This window comes from Portunus trituberculatus, chromosome 13 (assembly GCF_017591435.1).
Source record: "Portunus trituberculatus isolate SZX2019 chromosome 13, ASM1759143v1, whole genome shotgun sequence".
NCBI lineage: Eukaryota > Metazoa > Arthropoda > Malacostraca > Decapoda > Portunidae > Portunus > Portunus trituberculatus.
Window position 1 is genome coordinate 10511575 of NC_059267.1, and position 23384 is coordinate 10534958.

Consider the following 23384-nt stretch of genomic DNA (forward strand, 5'->3'; position numbering starts at 1 on the left):
GCATTGCTCCCTTTGGAATAAGAAAATATACCGGTAGTAAAATAAATATATATCAGTATCTTAAATCAACAATATAAGGAGAGAAATATATTTATCACTATCAGTTTTTCTCATGAATTAAAATAAAAACTCATTATTCAGCTGTAGTGTAACTCTCTATATCTATAAATTAAGAATTGAATATTTTTAAATATCTATAAAACGAGGAATGAATGAAATTTATAAATCCACTTTATAACCCGGATTTACAAACACAACAATTTAAAGACCACCCTGGCTTGACAAGTGTTGCGATTAACCACCTTGTCGCACCATTAGCAGACCTGACCTATTCCTTGCCTGACACGCACCACCAGGCCGCCATGAAGCTGCAGCAATACACCGAGATACAGAAGACCATCAATGACATCTACAGCAATGGCGAGGGCAATGTCGTGGTAGCGCTCAACAAGAAGTTCCCGGAGTATGTACAGCGAATGGTTGTCTGGTGTTTGTGTCATTTCCTTGTTATAATACTTTTTTTTTTTTTTTTATTTGCAGTTTGAACCAATATAGCCTATTTTATGTTTCTTTTTCCCTGTCTAACAAGCTTCGGAACCTCCTTGTAAACCTAATCTAACCCTATTATTAATTTCCGATAGGGTAAAATTGGGTTAGAAATGCTGGTAGAAGTGTAAGGTAGACCGTGAGAATGTGTTGTCACGTGTGGTGTATTGATTCAAACTGCAATATTTTATTTTTTTTATATGTATATAACGTGGTTGGCATCTATTTTGCCAGTCGCCATTTACTGTGATGTAATTAAACTTTATATATAATTTGTGTAATACATTGAGTTTGATACCATTGCTTAAAGTTTTCATATTACATAGTTTGTCTGTTGCCATTTCCTATGATAGATTATATTGTTACCCTATTGTTTATTTGTCCTTTTGTATTACATTTTAAAAGTTTGTCATCATTTCCTATAATTGATGTGACTATCTTATTATGTTCATTACTCATCATACAGCACATGTAAGTCATCTCATGCCCTTTCTTATAATGGATATAGCTACTGCATTATATTATTTTTCCATGCATCACCTAAATAGCAATGATATCTTTAATGTTTGAGTGTAGTGAGTTTTAACGCCTTCAGTACCATGACGTGTTTTCAGATTCATTGTAGTTACTATTTGGTGATTTTATACAGCTTCAAAAGCTTATGTGTGGGATTAAAATTGTGAAGACTGTGGATATTAATCTTCTGACCTCCATAGATCCTTCCTAATGTCAATAAAATGGCTTAACCGTACACAAATCTAAGGTGAAAATGCAACCCCAGTATTAAAGGGGATAAGGGTGGAGCTGAGGTGGTTGTCATGTTGTGTCTCGCTGCAGCATCAAGAAGACAACCCTGGGCAGCATCTGCACTCAGGAGATTCAGCGCAAGGTGAAGAAAAGATACCATCGCCTCAACACACCAGAGAAGACACAGGAGATATTCATGAGGTACAACTGTGACCCGTTCTTTGGGGCCTGTCCTTGTGTGAAGGTGAAGAGAAGCCTGCTGTCATACCCACTACCAATACTACTACTACTACTACTACTACTACTACTACTACTACTACTACTACTACTAGTTCTGCTTCTACCACTATTCAACATTATTTCAAATGTGTACCTATTATACAGACCACAAACCGTGGTACAGTGGAACCTTGCGTGTTTTGTGGTTCAAGGGGTCTCCAAGCACACGGGTTCGAATCCTGTCCATGGTCCGAGTGTAGGTTGGGCTTCCTCACTCGGGCAACAGTTTCCTAGCGGATGGGCTTTGAAATAGGAGGTACCCCAAAAAGTATTCCCTTTAGCCCATAAATTCCAGTGAAAAGCCCACATGGTATAAATAAAAATGATCCTGTTAGTTTGTAGTGTTCTGGCAGATGTCAAGGTAGAGAAACATGAGGTGGTGTACGTAAGGAAATTAGGAAAGCTACAAGAAGCGATCAGGCCTTCACGTGGTAGTCCATGTATCAACTATACCCACTAATTTCCACCTATTATCCCCAGCCATAAATCTGTCTTATTTTCTTTTAAAACTCTCTAATGACTTAATACTAACAAATTGATTACTGAGTCCATTTCATTTATCTATCACTATATCAAAACCAATTCCTTATCTCTTTCTGGAGCCTAATGTTTCCAAGCTTGCACTCATTATTTCGTAAACATAATTTTTCAAGCTTGAATCCATTATTTCTTGTTCTGTCTTGGCTGCATAACATCACCCTACCATTACAAAGCCTTCATGTGATGCAACCATCCATGTTTTGTGTGTGGGCAGCTACACAACACAGGTGGAGGATGGAGAGGCACCAGGGGTCCTAGTGAGGATGGCACAGGAACTGGACTACAGCCCTGCCATGTTGGCCAAGCTGGTTCTGGAACACCACCTCAAGACCACCTGCCCGGACGTCAACAGTGAGTCATGTACTGCCTGTCTTGTCTTGTCTTTGTGGCGCCCTTGAACATATAATAAGGATTGCCATGTGTAGATTTCCTTGTAGCTTCTCTTACTCTCTCATGTTCTTGTATATGGTTTTCTAATTCTGGAGATGTGATTTGTGCAGTTATTGGTCTTGTGGTGAGAAATTACTTATGGAAACTTGTAATTCATAAGTTTCCTCTTTTACATAATAGAATTATTTATACAGCGAGTCTTTTTTATAATTTTTGGTGAATTTTTTGGTGATTTGCTGATAAAGATTTCTCAGTATCTTTCTTCTCTTCATACTTTATTTCTCTCCTGGTGAATTTTTGGTGATTTCCTGGACTGACTTCTCACTGTTGCTTTCACTTTTCATACTTTCTTCCTTCTATTCCATTAAACTTAGATATTTCCTCCTTGTATATATTCCTGGCTTCTCTCACAATATTTTATCCCTTCATACTTTCCTCTTTCCCTCACTCTATTTAAATCTCACCTCCCTTTATGTTTCCCCTCTATCTTCTCTGATCTTTCTTAATCTTCTCCCCCTTCTTCATACTTTCCTATATCATTGACACCACTTAAATCTTCCTTCCCTTTATGTTTCCCTCTGTCTTTTCTAACCTCTCCTTTCTTCATACTTACCTTTCCTTCACACTATTTTAAAAACTTTCTTCCGTTTACTTCCCTCCTGAGCCACCTGTCCTCCCTAAGGTTTGCTGTTTTCCCTGCCCCTCAACAGTCAACAAGTCCCAGATCAACAGTCTTCTGCGGGACACAACCTTGATTGATGACCGGGACCTGAGCTATGAGGTGTACCTGGTGAGTCTGCCATAACTTGTTGCCACTTTTTTTTTTTTTTTTTATTATTTTTTCATTATTTTTTTTTATACCATGTAGGCTTTTCACAGGAATTTATGGGCTAAAGGGGATACTTTTTGGGGATACCTCCTGGGAATGTTATTTATTTTTTTTATATAAGAGGGAAAAACTGGCCAAGGGGAATAGAAAGAGTTAAAAAAATAAAAAAAAGGTCCAATTAGTTGCCATTCCCCATGCAGGTCCGAGAGAGTTCTTAAAAAAAATGAGCTAAAATTTATTGTCTTGTTCCTAATTGTTGGCATTCATTTTTACTTTCAGTGTCTGTTGGAGGATGATGTGTATGGACCATTTGCAGACAGCATAAAGCAGTAAGTACACCAATATTCTCCTCCTCCTCCTCTTCTTCTTTCTCAGCATAAAGCAGTAAGTACATTGTAAAAAAGTTCCTTCCTATCTCTTTTTCAAGCTTCATGTCATTATTTCATGTTGTATCCTAATTCATGATCTGAATTTTACTTACATCACCCTTGTTAAATCCCCTCATAACCTACTTCTCTCTGGAATGTAAATTTATGAGCTATATTTTAAAATGTACCCTCCAGCCAAGAACTCTATAAAACTTGAATAACCAAGACAAGTGTCAGTAAAGATTGTACATTTTTACTCCCCAAACACACTTCACAAAGCCTTGGTCAGCTGCTCCAGTACAGAGGGCACTGGGCATCAAGGGAAGGAATCTATGCCACCTGTTGCCTCTGAGGTTGGCCACAAATCCTTAACACTTTCAATACTACTAGCACGTCTTTCCTTAATTGCTAACCACTCAGATAAGTCTCTTCTTGTTCTCCAAACACTGTGCTGCTTGGAAATTGTTAAATCTGTTCTTCTTGTAGGTGACTTTTAAAGATTTTCATGCATTAATCTTTGTGCTGAGTTATTGCATGTTGCACTGAAAGGGTTAATTTCCAGCATCCTCTGTATTAAACTAATGAACTACACACAATTCTCATAGTTATGTGGTGTGTCTGAGGAGTAAAAAAACATCATTCTTTAAACTAACACTCATCTGGCATGCAGTGGCAATCACCATATAAAATCTGAGGGGTAAGAAACCTCATTCTAAACCAACACTTATCTGGCACAGTACAGAGGCAATCACCAATTAAAATCTTCCTTATTCACATCTCTTCCTGTACCTGTTAGTATCTTCCCAAGTAATACAGTTCTCCATAGCACTGCTGTAGCTGATGACTATGTGCTTGAGTCAGTACTAGTGAAATACATCAAGAAACCTCATTCTAAACCAACACTTATTTGGCACATTACAGAGGCAGTCACCAGTTAAAATCCTTCTTATTCACATCTCTTCCTGTACCTGTTAGTATATTCCCAAGTAAAACAGTTCCCCATAGCACTGCTGTAGCTGATGACTAAGTGCTTTGGTCAGTAATAGTGAAATATGTCATAGTTGATTTTGGCCTCTCCTTGCAGTTCCATTGGTCAAGAGTACGAGTTTCTACTTCGCCAAGAACTGGATAAACTCAACATTGTTTACCATGATGAGGATGAACTGCGCTCCCGAGGCTACGACAAGACTCCCGACATCAAGCTGGATATTCCCATTGGTGAGTGTTGTAATCATTATTAACCCCTTCAGTACCGGGACTCATTTTTACCTTGAGATTTGTGTACGAGTAGACCATTTCATTGATATTAGGAAGGGTCTATGGTGGTCAAAAGATTAATGACCACAGTCTTCACAATTTTAATCCCCCACATGAGTTTCTGAAGCTGTATAAAATCACCAAATAGTAGGCAGAATGAATTTGGAAACGCATCATGGTACTGAAGGGGTTAACTCAATATTAACTATCGTGCTGATTATTGTTTAACTGTTCAGACGTTTTACTGTTTTAGTCATTGTTTTATGAGGCTTTATTAGTTGATTTGGGTGACTTTTTCTCAAGCGGGCATCAATTTAGCTCCCGCCATGTTGCTGCCCACAACGCCACTCAATAAACCAGTCTTAGTCACCTCCGCCTTGATTTTAGCTATTACAGTGAGTGTAGCGTCATCAGGTGTGTGTCAAATCATGAATGCTGTAGCTTTTCCATCACTTAATTCTCTCTCTCTCTCTCTCTCTTGAAAAGACTTCTTGTTTATGTTTTGTGAACTTGGTTGTTTCTTTGTATTACCTTTATTTCTGCAGAAGCCGTTTACTTCTAACTGTCTTCTCCCATATCAGTTTTCTTAAGTTCATCATCCTCATTTTTTTAAGATTTCTCAACACATCTTTATCCTTTCTTCATCCTCTTTTCACTTTCATTATCTTCCTTTTTATGCCTTCTTTTATTCATTTCTTATATTGCACATTAATTTGTTCATCCTCATTTCCACAGCTCTTCCTTCACTTTTATATTTCCCTTTTTTAACCCATTCATGACCATGACATGTTTTCATATTCATTCTGCGTACTATTTGGTGATTTTATACAGCTTCAGAAACTTATGTGGCAATTAAAATAGTAAAGACTCTGGTAATTAATCTTCTGATCTCTGTAAACCCTTCCTAATATAAATTAAATAGTCTAATCATATCCAAAACTTGTACAAATAGATCCCAGTACTGAAGAGGTTAATGTCCACATTCATACCTTACTCCTTGTAGTGCAAACTTATCTGTTCTTCATCCTTATTTCCTTAGCTCTATCTTCATCATTTCTTGTTTTCACTTCTCTTTATAATATTCTTGTTCTCCTTTGATGGTTAGCAGCCATGAAAGTTGACTTGCTGTCATGTCAACCTGCTAGACTTCCACCTCATGTCTGTCTCCCTTCTGTGCTTTCAGCGGTGGATGGACATGTCATCAACTGGATAGAAAGCAAGGCGTCTTTTGGGGACGAGGAGAGTCACCGCTCATACCTCAAGGATCAGTTTTGGAGTTACTGGAACAGGTGAGAGGCTTTTTTTTCTTTTCTTTTCTTTTTTCATCTACACAGTGGTGGTTCTTGAGTTATGATGGGGTTTTGTTCCTACATCTTGTCATTAACTGATTACCTGCACAAGTCAGAACTGCCCTAAGTAAACACCAGTAGTGTGTTGTTCACTAGTGTTAATGCTCTAGTATTGTAAAGCCATAATATAGGATGTAACATACTGCTATAACTGGGAAATTAAACACATAGAGGATTTACAACAAAAAGTTAAACAGAAAGGATTTACGACAAAAAGATAAACACAAAGAGGATTTACAGCAGAAAGATAAACACATAGAGGATTTACACCAGAAAGATAAACACATAGAGGATTTACAGCAGAGATAAACACATAGAGGATTTACAGCACAGATAAACACATAGAGGATTTACAGCAGAGATAAACACAGAGGATTTACAGCAGAAAGGTAAACACAGAGGATTTACAGCAGAAAGATAAACACATAGAGGATTTACAGCAGAGAGATAAACACATAGAGGATTAACAGCAAAAAGCAAAAACACAAAGGATCTAGAGCAAAAAGATAAAACACATAGAGGATTTACAGCTAAAAGATATTAAATAAATCAGCAACAAAAAAATCAGCAAAGGGCATGTAGGGAAACAAGCACTGCCTTTTAAACTTAAGACTCCTTGTATCCTTCCTTTTCTTCTACATTTAACCTCTTTAATTACTTTTTTTCTTTTTCTTTTTTTTATGTAAGAGGTAAAATCTGGCCAATGGTAACAAACTAAAAGGCCCACTTAGACGCCAGTCCCTGAGCAAGTTCTCATTCGATTTACTCCTTCTCTCTACTTCTCCAGGTTTGGCCCCGGGCTGGTCATTTACTGGTTTGGCTTCATAGAGGAGCTGGATGAGCACCGCGAAAAAGGCATCATGCTCCGAGACTCCTTCCCAAACTCCATCACCTTCATGGATCCCCTCTCCATGAACTAACACTTCCAGCGATCCGCACCTCCACCTTCACCTCATCTACATTCACTATTCATTCACAGCTACATCTTTCTTCTCCATCATCATATTCATCCTTTGGTAAGTCTGTTCCTCTGTCACTCACACCATATCATTTGTCAGTCATCTCAGAAAGCCTCGTTATCCTAATTTTTTTAGAAACTTTAGAAACTCCACTCAGGTTTCTTCACTCATCTTTATCCTCATTTCCCCAGATCTTCACTCACATATCATTAGTCAGTCATCTGTGAAAGCCTCATCACCCTCATTTTTTTTTAGAAATTTTAGAAACTGAACTCAGATTTCTTCATCCTCATTTCTCCAAGTCTTCTTCACTTCCTTCACTCACTATCACTTCTGCCATCACTCCCACTAACCCCTTCACTGTGACATCCATTTAGAAAGGGGGTTTGAAATGGAAATAATGGGCAGTAAACTAAGCAGACCCACAGAAAATGATGGACAGTGTGAGCAAATGTTAGTGGGTCATCAAAACAGTGAGAGAAAAAGTTGAGGCTGAAATCCAGAGAGAAAGGAAGATAGAAACAGTGAGACAGTAAGTGAAGATTAGATGAAAGAGTAGAAGGAGGTGCAGGGAACTTGTGTGAAAAGAAGCAGGTGCTGGTAATGAAGCTTATCAGACAAAGGTGAAGAAAAATTATGATACTATACACACAGACACACACACTATATGAATTTATTCGCTGATAATGCAAAGTTGCTAAAAGTTATCAAAACCAGAGAGGACTGTCTACTGTTAACAAGAAGATTTAAACAAGATCTATGAATGGAGCAGGAAGTAGAAATTGGAGTTTAATGCCAAAAAATGTCACATAATGGAACTAGGAAAAAGTAAGAGAAGACCAGTATGGAACTATTTGATGGGACGAGCAATTAACGAAGACAAAAGAGGAAAAAGATCTTGGAGTGATCATACAAGAAAATCTGAGCCCTGATTAACACATAAACAAGATATTGGGACTATCATATAAGATGTTGACTAATATAAGAGTGGCATTTCATTACATGGATAAAGATATGATGAAAAAAATCATCACAAGCATGATATGCCCAAGGCTGGAATATGCAGCAGTGGTATGGTCTCCGAGCTCTAAAAAAGATATAAGAAAACTGGAAAGGATACAGAAGATTGCTACAAAGATAGTGCCGGAATTAAAGGACCTCACATATGAAGAACGACTGAAGGATATGGGACTGCCAATCTTTCAGGATAGAAGAGAACGTGGGGACCTAATAACAATGTATAAGATAGTAAATGGTATTGAAAAATGAGACAAAGAAGACCTGGTGCTGTTGGCGGAAGGAGATGGAAGGACAAGAGGACATGAAAAGATGATCAGGATGAGGCAGTGTGTGAAGGATGTTGGAAAATACAGTTTTCCACACAGAACGGTGGAAAAATGGAATGCATTGGAGAAGGAAATTGTCACAGCACATAGTGTGCATAACTTTAAAGAAAAACTAGATAAATGGAGATATGGAGGCAGGACAATATGAGCCCTGCTCGAACACTGTACAATACAAATAGGTAAATACACATTGCATCACCATCCATCTGTAGAGAGAGAGAGAGAGAGAGAGAGAGAGAGAGATGGGGGAAGCAAGAGTGGTGAGGGAGGTATGAAAAGTATGGGGGAGTCAGGTATGGAGAGGGGAGACAAAAAGGTGCAGGTCTATGATATACATCAGAGGCAGTTTAATCAATGACAGCTGCTGTGAACCAAGGCTGACAGATGTGACTTGTGTTAAAGATATAGGGTGGGAAAACTGCTTGAAATTTAAAGTTGTGTGAGTGAAAAAGGTTATTTCATTTGTGACCACCAGTGAATATCATACCTGGCTGACATTGGAACAGGAATAGGATATTTATAAAAGTGATGATAAAGAACAGTGAGTGAGTAAGAATGAAGTAGTCATGTAGTGTTCTTGTAATGTTCATGATGCCAAGAATGAGGCAATATGAGTGAGTTCGTGACAAAACATTTTTAATACGTCATGAGAGAAAGTGTGTTTGTGTCTAGTCTTAAATGTGCAACACTTATGGGAACACAAATAAAGGATACACAGACAGCCTGCCATGTTTACTTCCCTGCTGGAGGTCTGCAGTGGTAGTGTTGAATAATAACATCTTTCCAGGGTACAAATCTCCATTTATTCCTTCATAATGACTTACAAATACCTGTTCTTGTAAACCCAATTTGATCAAGCTCAGATCAAAGAACAAACTCTTAACTTATTCACCAGTAACTTATGATTAGCTTATGTCTGTCAGTGAAGGACACAACTGACAGTATTACTCAGGCGTGGAATCTCATACATTTCCTTTCACAATATTCACATGGCTGAGGGAACAGAAAAACCTACAAAGAAATCGTACAGTCACAGCCTGGTTCCCCAAAAATTAATAGAGAGGCTCCTTTTTTCACCTATCAAACACAATAGCTGGCCAGAGAACATGCCCTGCCTCCTGCCACATGGAATATGCCTGATGATCATCTGGTAAAGGATAAAGATGACTCACCACGGGGCTAAACAATGGTCATGCAAGACTCTTTTTCCCTGCTTCATTGCCACACTCTCATCTCTATACATCACAATGGAGACAGGTAATAACAATGTAGCAGAGTCAAACTAGTGGAATTAGGTGAGAAGCTGAGTAAAACAATGCAATCACTTTTACTGTTACGCTTTCCCTTAATCTGAAAGCCTCTGGTCTGTAAGAACCTACCAATTTCCTTATTTTGTGAGGAGTGTCTGAGAAATTTTTATTGACAATATGTAAAAAGTAGAAGTAAATAAACAGTACATTACTTGGTCACCTTACCATACTGGAATTAAAAGGCGAGGCAAATTAACGCATCATAATCTGTTCTTTTAATTTCTCGTGTTCAGTAGTAAGGTGGACTGATCCCTCACTGCTCGGGTGGAAGTTCAGAGCAGGGTATTACCAATATCTGTGTGACTGAAGAACTGCATCAGATTGGTGATGCATGGCAAGCAGGCCAGACTGACAGTTAGGGTTATCTATGAATTCAATCAAAAGGGACTAGAATAAAACAACGTGGAAATGAATTTGCTAACAGAATGACTTATGAAGCTGCAGCAATGAGTCATATGGCACTGCCCAGGACTATTAATGTGGTGTTGAGCTCCAATCAACTCAAATCTTGCTAGTCACTAAGCACAAGGAACTTTAATACTGCAATGCTCCTAACTTTTATGAAATTCAAACCAACTAGTTCATCCTCTGGTCCACAGCCACCAAATACTGCTAATGTTAATACTGCAAGTTCTCCACACCGTCAACAGTCACTCACTTGTACAACTTCCCCAGTACAGATCTTAAATGGCTATGTGTCAGGTGAGGCAGGGCTGCATCTATTCTCTTGACCATTGTACAGTAAATTTAAAATGTTACTGAATAAACTGAAACTACCTGTGTATATTCAAGAAAGTCCAAACACCATGAGAAGTCTTTCATTATTAGTACCTGTACTGATGTGTAACAACACTCTGCTGATTGACTAGAACTTGACCCACACAATGTTGCCTTTCTCTCCTCATGCTCATGTGTTAGCCCTGTTCAAGATGAGATTCTTGAATGCTGTGAAGCTTTTATATTAGTCATATCAAAAATTAATCAGATTCTACTTACTGTATGTATATTTTCCAAAACAAATAACAACGAGTCTTTTGAAGCAATATGTCCACTGGGAAGTGTGATGCATGAGGGGACAAAAGCAACAGAGAAGCAGGAAAGAAATTTGCAAGGATGTTCGGGGACTCAGTAGTTGATGTTTCACAGGAGGAAGAGACGTGATGAAAATTAAAATTCTGTGAGCATTAATATATGTGGCATACATTTGTGGTTCCACACTTACACAACAGATTAAAGTTAGGAAAATAATTCCAACACCTTTTCAGTCTTCCTATCTACAAGCACTATTATCTAAACTACATATTTCTTGGTACATTGAATACTTGACTATAATCTTTCTCCCTGTATGTTCCTTATCTATCATCTTTATCATACTGACATAAACCTTCCACATCTCCATCATACACTGCCTGGAATGTCAAAACCACACTTGACACCAACCAGCATTCACACAACTTCTCATGTCACTGCAGCTGACACCCTCACCACCATCACAGGAAACCAAACTGAGAATACATTTGCTATTCAAACAAGAATGCAAAGATGATCTGTGTGTTTGGAATCGAGATCTGCCTCTTCAACCTAATGAATACTGAGTTTCACTGAGTTCAGCATCCCATAGCATGCTTGAGTCAGCACTCACACAATGAGGATGTCTTGGTGAAGGCAGAAATCTTGCCTTCACCAACATACAGCACCCACCTACCTTACATAAACACACACACACACACTTTATGCGAGAAATACATCCCTGCACAGCAATGGTTCTTATCCTCTCAGGGTCTATACCCTTGAGTGGTCACTCTGTAACAGACACTTTCTATTCACATGTGAGTCCTTAATATATTAAGAACTAAACACAAATACACATGTACGTATTTGTATACTTCCATCTTCTAAGTCTACGACATGTTTACCACTTAGTCCGTTATTCACAATGCATCAATAATAATACTTATTTTATGAAATCTACATTATTCCTTCCTTTACAGAGCATAAAGTATTCCAGCCATAACCTTACAGCCCCATCCAGGTTAGGAGTGACTGCATCATGTTATAAGTAAAATTACTGTGACAACTGACCTCAGTAAAGACCATCACGTCCCTCAGTCAATCACAGCGATACATCGGAGAATCAAATCTGTCTCTCAGAGAAAGGATGCATCACAAAGTTGATGAGAACCACGAGTTGCAGAAGGAATGATGAGCACACATAATCAGAAGGCACTTCACTGGCACCTACAGCACCAGGCACTGTGGCACCCATTCAGTTTATCCTCGGCATCACTAATACTAAGACACTCTCACAAGTGACATTCAACTCCCAATAGCATTAACCTCAGCAATAAACAGCAACTGGAGACATTCACAACAAACCCGGAATAGAACGAGGCTCTAGATTTGAGAACAATTTTTCCTTACAGACATATTAGAAAATTTTTAATATATAAAATTTCTGACTTTGCGCAATAAATTATGACAGTTCCAATGTGAGAAGTTACCTAATCTCTCCTGGTTCAAGGCAGCACAGAGAAGGTGGGTGTGAGGGGTGAGCACACACTGAGAATCCCAAATCTAGAACACAGTAATATTTAGACACATTCCTAAACCTTTCTTCAAGGATTTGATATCTATGCATCCACACAATTTGCTTACTTATGTTCCTATTCACTCATAATTCAAAATATACTTCAGTGAAATAGGAAGCACCAAACATGTGATACTTTGATACTTCACCTGAAATACTATTGTTAATACATGTTCCTAAGTATTTTCTGGGAAGAACACTAATGCATCCAAACACTTTTCTTACCTAAGGGTTCTTTATGACTGAAAACACTGTACCATAAGTCAGATAAGAAACAGCAATCAGTGAAATCTTCCTGGACTTAACACTGATTTATCCAGACTTAACTTACACTGAGGTTTCGTATGTTACCTTCCTAACTAGGCTCTAAACTGAAAATAAAACATCAAGTGGATTACAAAGCACTGAGCATTGTAATAATTTGATAGTTAATATAATCTACATCCCCGTCCTGCTTCAGTGCTTCAGTAGCGTAAAAATGGGAGGAAAGTATAATGTTAGCTGTCAGACACTTATATAGAGGTTCAGATAAAGGATTCTCAGTCTGTGCAACAAACTCATCCTGGCAACACATCCCCTGTTGATGAAGGTGTTGATGTGCTGATGAGCTATATTGAGTTGTGCTGATGTGGTGTATGTTCAAATGTGTTGACTTCCTGATGTGTTAATGTGTTGATGTGCTGCTGTGATGTGTTGACTTATTGATTTATTGATGTGATGTATGTTAAGTTGATTTCCTAATGTGTTAATGTGTTAATATGCTGTGATGTTTTGATGTGTTGACTTACTGATGTGATGTATGTTGATAAGTTGATTTCCTGATGTGTTAATGTGTTAATGTGGTCATGTCTCCCACAACACACCACCTTCATCCCTCACAGACACCACCGATACAGTGCGGAATGTAACAGAATTCCTCTGATCACTTGCACGGGACTGGAATGCTTCTTCTCTTCCTCCTCCTCCTTCACACTCTCCTCTCCTTCTAACAACAGGAATAATACTTACTATGCATATATATCTATAATATTATAAGTATGTGTGTCTTAATCACTACGTACATTGTATTGGTACTATTAATGTTAATTACTATATATAGTATGTGAAGGAAACTTACATATTTGGCATAAAGTGAAGTTATATGCAAGTACATGCAGTCATCACTTTAATTCCTGTGTACTACTGTTACTAAGAGGCAATATTTGTGCTTAGCTTAATTAACACAATGCACAGAGCAGCTATATTACTTTTTTTTCATTACTGCATCTACCTATACTTTCATTTTTGGCAATATATTAATACTCTTTTGTGTTTGTGTATGGTCACTCATTCACTGCACAGCCAAGAAATGCTGAAGTGCCAAGCTGTTCTGCTGAGGCAAAACAGTATCAGATGTCACTTGGCACTGAGGATGAAAGTAGACAGGAGAGATGGCACAGTAAGAGTAACTAAAGCAATGGAGGGAAGGTGGTACTGTGACAGGTGTGGAAAAACCAGGATGGTTTTTCCACACCTGGAAGGAGTTATTTAATCTTTTCATCACTACACAATCTTTCCCATTAACACCCACGACACTCTGGACACACTGCAGTCTCTTAAAAATAGTGTGCTGCCTGGAAAAGACCAAATTTAAATTCTATTCCCTTTCCTTTCTTTGTCCATATGAGCAGTCTTTCACAGCACTCTGAATGCTAACAAAGGAAGGCCACAGCAGAGAAAGTTAAGAGGTGTGGCTACAGTAAATTAAAATCTTCTCTTTTCTTTCAGTGTGTTCATGTTCATGTAAGCAGCTTTTTCATAAAACTGTGAATGTCAAAAAGAAAGACTATGGCAGTGGAAGGTTCAAGAGGTGAGGTAACTGGGGGTGATGTAACTAAGGACATGAAGACAAGGAGGATGGGAAAGTAACTCCAATGAGAAAGGCAGGCAGCAGCTTGGCAATTTCTCCAAAGGTCAGCATTTCCAAGAGTACAATGGTGAGCAACACAACACTGTATCCACTTCTATCTTCTATGGCTTTGACAATACAAAAAATAGAGCTCTAATAAATACTCTGTAGAATTTCACCAGTATGTAGATGTGTATATTGATAACCAGTACATGCAAGGTAGTGACAGGATCAGCAGTGCACATCCAGCCTGGTGCCACTGACTATCAGTGTTGGGAACTAAAGCTTACATGAGCATGGTGATCGGCGGGAATAGTGTGAGAGTCTGGCACTGCTACTGTCACTCACTCAGTTACATAAATGACTAATACACACTACATTTAATAGCATGAAAACAACTACTTAGCCTGGTCTTCAATAGATAACTGAGCCACTTTTCTCTCTTACTTGGAAAATAATGGTTAAATAAAATCAATCCTCATCATATAAACTTGAAAAGCACAACACATATTGTAAAATTCTTAAAAACTCTGCAATTTAAACAACTCTTTCAAGTGTCAACAAAACACAGCTTTCTGCAAAATGGAAACATGATAAATCTCTGTGGCTGGACCAGAAGTCATGTATTTCATCACAAAGATAAAGACCAGCAAGACACCACCGCTCCTGCCGGCCAGAGAGCACTGTTGCAGGGAGGGAAGAAAGCAAATGACTTGCAACACTACATCAACTACTATTTTGACATATTCACTCCTTAAAGGCTACATGATATATTATCTTCTATATCTATGCAAGCACTATAAATAAATAATGACTTAAGGCTCTGGGCTATCTAAGTGTGTAGACGTGCCTTGTTATTCAATAGATAGAAGGCTTTTCTCATGATCCCCTGAGCATGACTGACTAAGGCTGGTACATTGGGTGTGAGTGTGCATGGCAGGAGTGCACAGGAGCTGGAAGTCTATAGTACGGGAGGCTTATGGGAGATGCACAGAACAAAGTAGTAGTATAGTAAATCAGAGTACACAGGAATGAAAAGGAAAGTAATAATATGAGAAAAGGAAATGTAAAGGGAAATAGGGAATATATGAATAAGTGAGGTGAACTAAAGGAGGAAAGAGTGACAGTTGAGTGATCATAACAAGAAGTGCTGCTAGTAAGTTTGAGTAGACAACAGTGAAAATTAAGGTCATGGATCTAAAAAAAATAGCTGAAAGAGAAAGGATACAAGAGAAAGGAAATAATTAGTAAATGAATAGTAAATAGTGGTAAACAAAAGGAGAAATAAAGTAGAAAATAGAGTAGCATAAAAGTGGAAGTATTTCACGTTAATAAGAATACACAAAATTGAAAAGGAGGATGAGTAAGGTAGGAAAAAATACACAAAAAAAAGCAAGCAGTGGAAAGAATAGAAATTAGCACAATAATAGTAAATAATATAAATATAAGGAAAATTAAGGATTAAACTAATACAGTGAAAGGAAAGAATATACAACTGGAAAGGAGGAGCAAAGAGAAAAAGAAAGAAAAATAATGAATACAAGAATAGCAAGAAAGGAGTGAGTTACTAATGGAGGAAGAAATATTGGAAACTTAAGGAAGGAAAAGGAGAAAAGAGGCTTCATGGGAGAGCAGCAGTGCATGGGAGGTGAAAGATTTGCATGGGAGGTCTCCATTATAGGACAAACTAGGGAAAATATCTGCATGCCATTCTTAACCCCTTCAGTACTGTAACACATTTTTACCTTGAGATTTGTGTATCATTAGACCATTCTATTGACATTAGGAAGAGTCTATGGAGGTCAGAAGATTAATGGGCACAGTCTTCACTATTTCAATCCCCACATAACTTTCTGAAGCTGTATAAAATCATCAAATAGTAAGCAGAAAGAATATGGAAGAGCATCACAGTACTGAAGGGGTTAAACAGCTCCTTTCAAGAGCAAACTGGATGAGACAACATAAAATAAATATCAGTAAAAGTAACTACTATATAATGTCTATCTACTGTACATATCATTGTATTCTACTGAAGTACTACAGTAAGAGAAATTAACAGGTAGTAGTAGGTACAAGATCATGTCATTTTGTGGTCAGGTAATGAGATAAATGTTGCTGTAAGGTTCGGCATTTTGTGGTAAGGTCAATAAGGTAAATGTTAGTTTGAGTGATAATTCTGTGGTGAATGTACGTGTGGCTAATAATCTTGTGGAAATATGGTGCAGTTATGTGGCAAATCTTGTGGAAGTGTGGCGAATAATCTGTAATTCTGAGGTCAGGTTATGTGGTGAATGTGTGTGGCTTATAATCTTGTGGAAATGTGGCTAATAATTCTGTGGTACAATTATGTGGTGAATCTATGTGTGGTTAACAATCTGGTGGCTAATCTGTAATTCTGTGGTCAGGTTATGTGGCAAACTTATATGTGGCTAACAATCTTGTGGAAATGTGGCTAATAATTATGTGGTACGGTTATGTGGCGAATCTGTGTGGCTAAAAATCTTATGTCAATGTGTCTAGTAAATCAATAATCAGATTATGTGGCAAATTTCTATGTGGTTTATGGAAATGTTCTGCAGCAAATGTTTGAGAGAGGCAATGGAGAGTCAGCCTGGGAGCAGCAAACACCAGTAAAGGTATGGGTGATGAAACTGTTTTGCTACTGTGAACTAATATCATGTGGGTAAATCAGTAATCTCAAAGAAGTAACCTTTTCATCACTGGGACTCACACAGGGAAGGCTTAACCCTTTGGCTCTTTGAAACTGATTCCTTATGATTGAAAGGGTCAACAAAGAGCAGAAAAAATGGGCAGACACAAATTTGATGTTTGGAAATACAAATAATAATATAATAAAATGACCTTATGATTTCTATTTACTAATTTTGCTTTAGTAATTAGTTTATTTGTATCTGTTTTAGTGAAGAAGGCTGGCCAAGAGCACATAAATAAATAAATAAAATAAATTAAATAAACTAAAAGAAAGCCATTTTGACCAATGCAAATAAATAAATAAAACGAGGAACTGATGACTTCTCCTTTCAGTGTTATAAAATAATTCTTCGGTGCAATTTTGAGGAATAGTTTTAAAACACGACTCAGAATAAAAGACACTGAAATATTCCATTAACTGCTCAAAGGGTTAACTACAGGGTGCTCCTCAATGGGTATCAAGATGAGGTGATCTACAGAAAGGAATACCAGTTAGTTCTTTAGATAAATGGCAAAGTAATGGGGTCTCAATTTCCTGAAGCTCCCTTGCCCATACCTGTGTTCTTGTTAGCATCAGAACCCGTGACTATGTTTTGCTATCTGGCTAAAGTAGAAACAGAATAACCAGCGCCGACACAAACAACATCTCTATTTCCTTAACCATTTTCTTCCTTCCATCTTTATATGAGACATTTCAATCTGATATAAACATGAAAGAAAGAAAATGGTTAAGGAAATAAAGATGTTTGTATCAACGCTGGTTATTCTGTTTCTACTGAAGCTGAGGTTGCCCACGAACAGACCTGTCTCTGATATCTGGCTAAAATGTAATGAACCGAGAGAGGAGTGTGAGCCTTCCCTTCCCTCTGTCCTTTGGTACATATGGCAAGTGTTGTGTCCTTGGTAAAGCTTCCTGACTATTAATGCTACACTAAGCTGTATAATTCTTCCCACACACACAGGAAGAATGATTAGAGTAACACATTAGTAACATGGTATGGCAGACATGTATCTTAAGTCATGGCTGTTATTTTCTTCTTATTTTTGGTAAGTAACTAAGCACAGTGAGAATTCCTTTAAATATGCTCAAGTTAATGCTGTTTGCTTAAATATATATATACTAATCTGTACATATATAATATAGTTAACATTTCAATTGCACCAAAAAAATAAGGAACACATTCTATAGGAAAATGTCGAAATAAGAAAGTTCTCATTTTCAGGACATCAAGCTAAAAATGTCTCCATTAAAATGCGCCAAAGAAAAAAAAAAAAAAAAAAAAAAAGTGCAGATCCTTGATGATGAGAGTAATGATGATGATGATAATAATAATAATAAATAATAATAATAATAATAATAACAATAGATACATCATTCACTCTCCAATGAAGCAAAACCTAGAAAAAATGAGAGAGAGAGAGAGAGAGAGAGAGAGAGAGAGAGAGAGAGAGAGAGGGAGTGGCTGGCATCAAAGATCAAGAATCTGAGGTAAACAGCATCTACACCAACACAAACCAACTCAACTCAACTCTCTCTCTCTCTCTCTCTCTCCCATAACTCAGCCCTCACTCCCTGCCCTTATCACAAGCCTCCACGGAAGGCTCATCAATCTTTCGACTCGCCTCTTCCTTCCTCTCAAACACCACTGACTGAAGGGCATCGAAATGAACCACGCCACCTTCCTCCTCACCACCTGCCTGCGGGGACGACGGGGAGGAGCAGGAGTCCCCCCCGCCTCCCCCTTCGTCGTCAGTGGTGCGTGGGGAGTCTATGGGCGTGGAGGGTAAGGGAGAGCCTGCCTGGGACTTCTTGGCAGCCTTCGATGCGTAGTAGTCCCTGCGGTACGCCTCCACCTCCTCCAGCTCAGCCTGAGGTGATGTGCGTGTGTGATTGAGTTTCCTTTAGTTTCCCTCTCCTTTCCGTTTTCTTTGGATGCTTATGTATTTTTTCTTGTTATTTTTTCTATTAGTTGTGTATTACGGTAACGATGAAATATAATGACAAAATCTACTCCTACTACTACTAACTACCACAAAGGGATAAAATAACACAATATTGATGATGATGACAACAATAACAACAGTAGCAGCACTCACCTTGACAATGGCAGTGTGGTGGGCGCGGCGAGCCCTCAGGTACCGCATGGACAGAGGATTGACCCACTGGAAGGCAGCCTGCAACGATCAGGAGGATAATGTGAACAGTAGAAACACCAACACCAACACCACCACCACCACCACCAAAAAAAACAACAGCAATAACACCAATACCACCACCACCAAAAACAACAACAACAACAACAACAACACAATGGGGACCGCCGTGGTACAGTGGAACCATGCGTGCTTTGGGATCCGAGGGGTCTCCAAGCGCACGGATTCGAATCCTGTCCACGGTCTGAGTGCAGGTTGGGCTTCACCACTGGGGTCAGGTTAACGGTTTCCTAGCGGGTGGGCTTTGCAGATAGGAGGAGGAGGAGGAGGAGGAGGAGGAGGAGGAGGAGGAGGAGGAGGAGGAGGAGGACATGGAAGAGGAGGAGGAGATAAATGAAGAGGACAAGGACGTGGGCGAGGAGAAGGATAAAAAGATAAGAAGAAGAAGAAGAAAAAAAAAGAACAAGAAAAAGAACAAAAGAAGAAGAAATAATAATGATAATAATGATGATGATAAAATAAATAAAAATAAAACAATTGAAACAAGACAAGAGAAGCAACTATACATGTGTGTGTGTGTGTGTGTGTGTGTGTGTGTGTGTGTGTGTGTGTGTGTGTGTGTGTGTGTGTGTGTAATTCACCTCGGTCGCCTGCTGGTCACCCAGCCAGTCTTCCCAATTACGGAGCGAGCTCAGAGCTCATAGACCGATCTTCGGGTAGGACTGAAACCACAACACACTCCACACACCGGGAAAGCGAGGCCACAACCCCTCGAGTTACATCCCGTACCTATTTACTGCTAGGTGAACAGGGGCCACACATTAAGAGCCGCGCCCATTTGCCTCGCCGCGCCGGGACTCGAACCCGGCCCTCTCGATTGTGAGTCGAGCGCGCGCGCGCGTGTGTGTGTGTGTGTGTGTGTGTGTGTGTGTGTGTGTGCACCACTTAACAGAACTGTGTGATGTCCTCGTAAGAGATTTAACGTTTCCGACAGATCCATTACTCTCTCTCTCTCTCTCTCTCTCTCTCTCTCTCTCTCTCTCTCTCTCTCATATTTCACGGAGCAACACAAGGAACAACACTTTTTCCCTTTATATTTTTCCCTGAGAGAGAGAGAGAGAGAGAGAGAGAGAGAGAGAGAGAGAGAGAGAGAGAGAGAGAGAGAGAGAGAGAATAATGAAGAAAAATTATCGCAGTAAGAATTGGTACACCCCCCCCATCTCTCTCTCTCTCTCTCTCTCTCTCTCTCTCATCAAACAAACACACGAACACTCAGTAAACAAATAAACACCAAAAGCAGGAATTAAAGAAACAAAAGACGATCGCTAAACATAATTTTTTTTATCCTAGTCACGATGTTTTGAGGACCCTGAGAGAGAGAGAGAGAGAGAGAGAGAGAGAGAGAGAGAGAGAGAGAGAGAGAGAGGTTGGCAGGTTCCCAAGTAAGACAGAAAAGAAACGTAGACTTCGCTCCTTTCTCTCTCTCTCTCTCTCTCTCTCTCTCTCTCTCTCTCTCTCTCTCTCTCTCTCTCTCTCTCTCTCAATTTCTATATCTATCTCATTAAGACCAAATGAACAAACTGTCTCACATGACATTTCGAAGGAGGAGGAGGAGGAGGAGGAGGAGGAGGAGGAGGAGGAGGAGGAGGAGGAGGAGGAGGAGGAGGAGGAGGAGGAGGAGGAGGAGGAGGAGGAGGAGGGAAAGTGAGAAAGGAAAAATGTATAACTTGAATTTGAAAGGCAGTGAAAGGAGAGGGAAGGGATAAATAATTAGAGAGAGAGAGAGAGAGAGAGAGAGAGAGAGAGAGAGAGAGAGAGAGAGAGAGAGAGAGAGAGAGAGAGAGAGAGAGAGAGAGAGAGAGACGGTGAGTTATGGAATAATAAAAAACTAAATCCTGCAATAGAAAGGCAACATTAATTAATAGGAATACGATACGGGCGACAAACACATCAAGGAGGAGGAGGAGGAGGAGGAGGAGGAGGAGGAGGAGGAGGAGGAGGAGGAGGAGAGGAGGAGAAGAGAAGAAGAAGAAGAGGACAAGGACGGAAAGAAGAAGAAGAAGAAGAAGAAGAAGAATAATAATGATGATGATAATAATAAGAAGAAGAAGAAGAAGAAGAAGAAGAAGAAGAAGAAGAAGAAGAAGAAGAAGAAGAAGAAGAAGAAGAAGAAGATGATGATGATGATGATGATGAAAAAGAAAATAATAATAATAATAATAATAATAATAATAATAATAATAATAATAATAATAATAATAATAATAAGAAGATGATGATGATGATGATGATGATGATGATGATGATGATGAAAAGAAGAAGAAGAAGAAGAAGAAGAAGAAGAAGAAGAAGAAGAAGATGATGATGATGATGATGAAAAAGAAAAGAATAATAATAATAATAATAAGAAGAATAATAATAATAAGAATAATAATAAAGAAGAATAATAATAATAAATAATAATAATAATAATAATAATAATAAGAAGAAGAAGAAGAAGAAGAAGAAGATGATGATGATGATGATGAAAAGAAGAAGAAGAAGAAGAAGAAGAAGAAGAAGAAGAAGAAGAAGAAGAAGAAGAAGAAGATGATGATGATGATGATGATGATGATGAAAGAAGAAGAAGAAGAAGAAGAAGAAGAAGAAGAAGAAGAAGAAGAAGGAGAAAATCAAGACGAAGAAAAATGAAAAGAACAAAAATGAGAACAAGAACAACAACAACAAGAACAAGAGGAGTAGGAAGAGAACGGTAATCATTTTCCTCGACCTTAGAAAGAGAGAGAGAGAGAGAGAGAGAGAGAGAGAGAGAGAGAGAGAGAGAGAGAGGCGGGGACTAGAGAGAGAGAGAGAGGGGCAGCGCGGGTTACGGTGAAGAGAAGGAGAGTCAGAGAGCGAGGTGCCGTCACACACTCCGGTCGCACGCTTCTGTTTCCTTCTCTCTCACTCTCTCACTAACTCCCACACACGCCACACGCCTCCTCACACTACCTCCGCCCCGCCCCGCCCCCGCCTGCCCTCCGGAACCATGAAGACCTCGCTGTTACTGGTCCTTGGGCTCCTTTGCCTAGCCGTGGCTAAAGTAAGTGTCCTGTATGTTTGTGGTATCTCATCCTGGGTTATCAGAGTGTGTTATCTAGGTGAGTGAGGGGAGGGATGGTTGTGGGGCCGGGTGTTGGCATTGGTGTGTGGTTTGTCTGTGTTTCTGTCTGTCTCTGTTTCTGTCTGTCTGTCTGTCTGTCTGTCTCTCTCTCTCTGGATTTTATTGTGATTTTTTTTCTTGTATTTTCTTGCTCCGGATGATTTTTTTTTTTCTGTGCTCTCTCTCTCTCTCTCTCTCTCTCTCTCTCTCTCTCTGGCATTTTATTTTACCAGCGATAACAAATATAACAGTAATGATAATAATAATAATAATAATAATAATAATAATAATAATAATAATAATCAAATGTTACTATTGTTTTCTATTAATTCGTTTTTTTAATCTATTTTCGTGTATTTTATAATTTAATTTCATTTTCTTCTTGTTCTTGTTTTCTTACTTGTGAAGATATTTTCGAGAGAGAGAGAGAGAGAGAGAGAGAGAGAGAGAGAGAGATATGAGAGATGGGGTTGAAAAAAGAGAGATATATAACTTGTATTGGTTTTGATATAATCTCGTTATGATGTATTGATTCTCTCTCTCTCTCTCTCTCTCTCTCTCTCTCTCTCTCTCTCTCTCTCTCTCTCTCTACTAAATATGTTAATTCAGTATCTGCCTAACGACGCCTTCTTCCTGAATTCCCTCCCTCCTTCCTCCTCTTCATCGACTGCTGGGAAAGAAAAACTGAATAATGAGAGGAGGAGGAGGAGGAGGAGGAGGAGGAGGAGGAGGAGGAGGAGGAAAAAAGGCATATTAATTTTTACCTTAATTAGGAGAAACGAATACGATGAAAAAAAAAGACTAAAAACAACCAGATGAATGATAACCGAGGGCATGAGAGAGAGAGAGAGAGAGAGAGAGAGAGAGAGAGAGAGAGAGAGAGAGAGATTTTAACGTAAACAGCTCACGTTAAACTACCACTCTCTCTCTCTCTCTCTCTCTCTCTCTCTCTCTCTCTCTCTCACGATAAACTCTCTCTCT

The 23384-nt window shown here is 38.9% G+C and overlaps 3 protein-coding genes across 5 annotated transcripts in view; 2 read left to right on the forward strand and 1 right to left on the reverse strand.

Annotated features, from left to right (window-relative positions):
* The first annotated feature begins 249 nt into the window (after positions 1-249).
* On the forward strand, positions 250-7819 carry LOC123503314 (CDAN1-interacting nuclease 1-like). The gene is made up of 8 exons (XM_045252997.1): positions 250-463; positions 1384-1494; positions 2327-2463; positions 3213-3292; positions 3611-3660; positions 4784-4917; positions 6140-6245; positions 7093-7819. The coding sequence occupies exons 1-8, from the start codon at positions 363-365 to the stop codon at positions 7223-7225; spliced, it is 852 nt and encodes a 283-aa protein (XP_045108932.1). The 5' UTR covers positions 250-362; the 3' UTR covers positions 7226-7819.
* A 1575-nt stretch (positions 7820-9394) lies between these two features.
* Positions 9395-23384, reverse strand: part of LOC123503319 (TBC1 domain family member 2B-like) — a 71988-nt gene continuing 57998 nt past the window's right edge. The window contains exons 17-18 of the mRNA XM_045252999.1: positions 19205-19282; positions 9395-18976 (exon numbers count right to left, since the gene is read on the reverse strand). Coding sequence (XP_045108934.1) covers positions 18674-18976; positions 19205-19282 — 381 coding nt within the window. The 3' untranslated portion in view covers positions 9395-18673. The remainder of the gene's footprint in view (positions 18977-19204; positions 19283-23384) is intronic.
* The window catches only part of LOC123503322 (LIM domain-containing protein A-like), a 42172-nt gene continuing 40923 nt past the window's right edge, over positions 22136-23384 (forward strand). Inside the window, exon 1 of one of the 3 annotated variants that reach the window (XM_045253005.1) lies at positions 22136-22343. In XM_045253005.1, the coding sequence (XP_045108940.1) occupies positions 22290-22343 (54 nt within the window). In that variant the 5' untranslated portion in view covers positions 22136-22289. The remainder of the gene's footprint in view (positions 22344-23384) is intronic. The other 2 variants (XM_045253004.1, XM_045253006.1) reach the window with 2 other exon arrangements.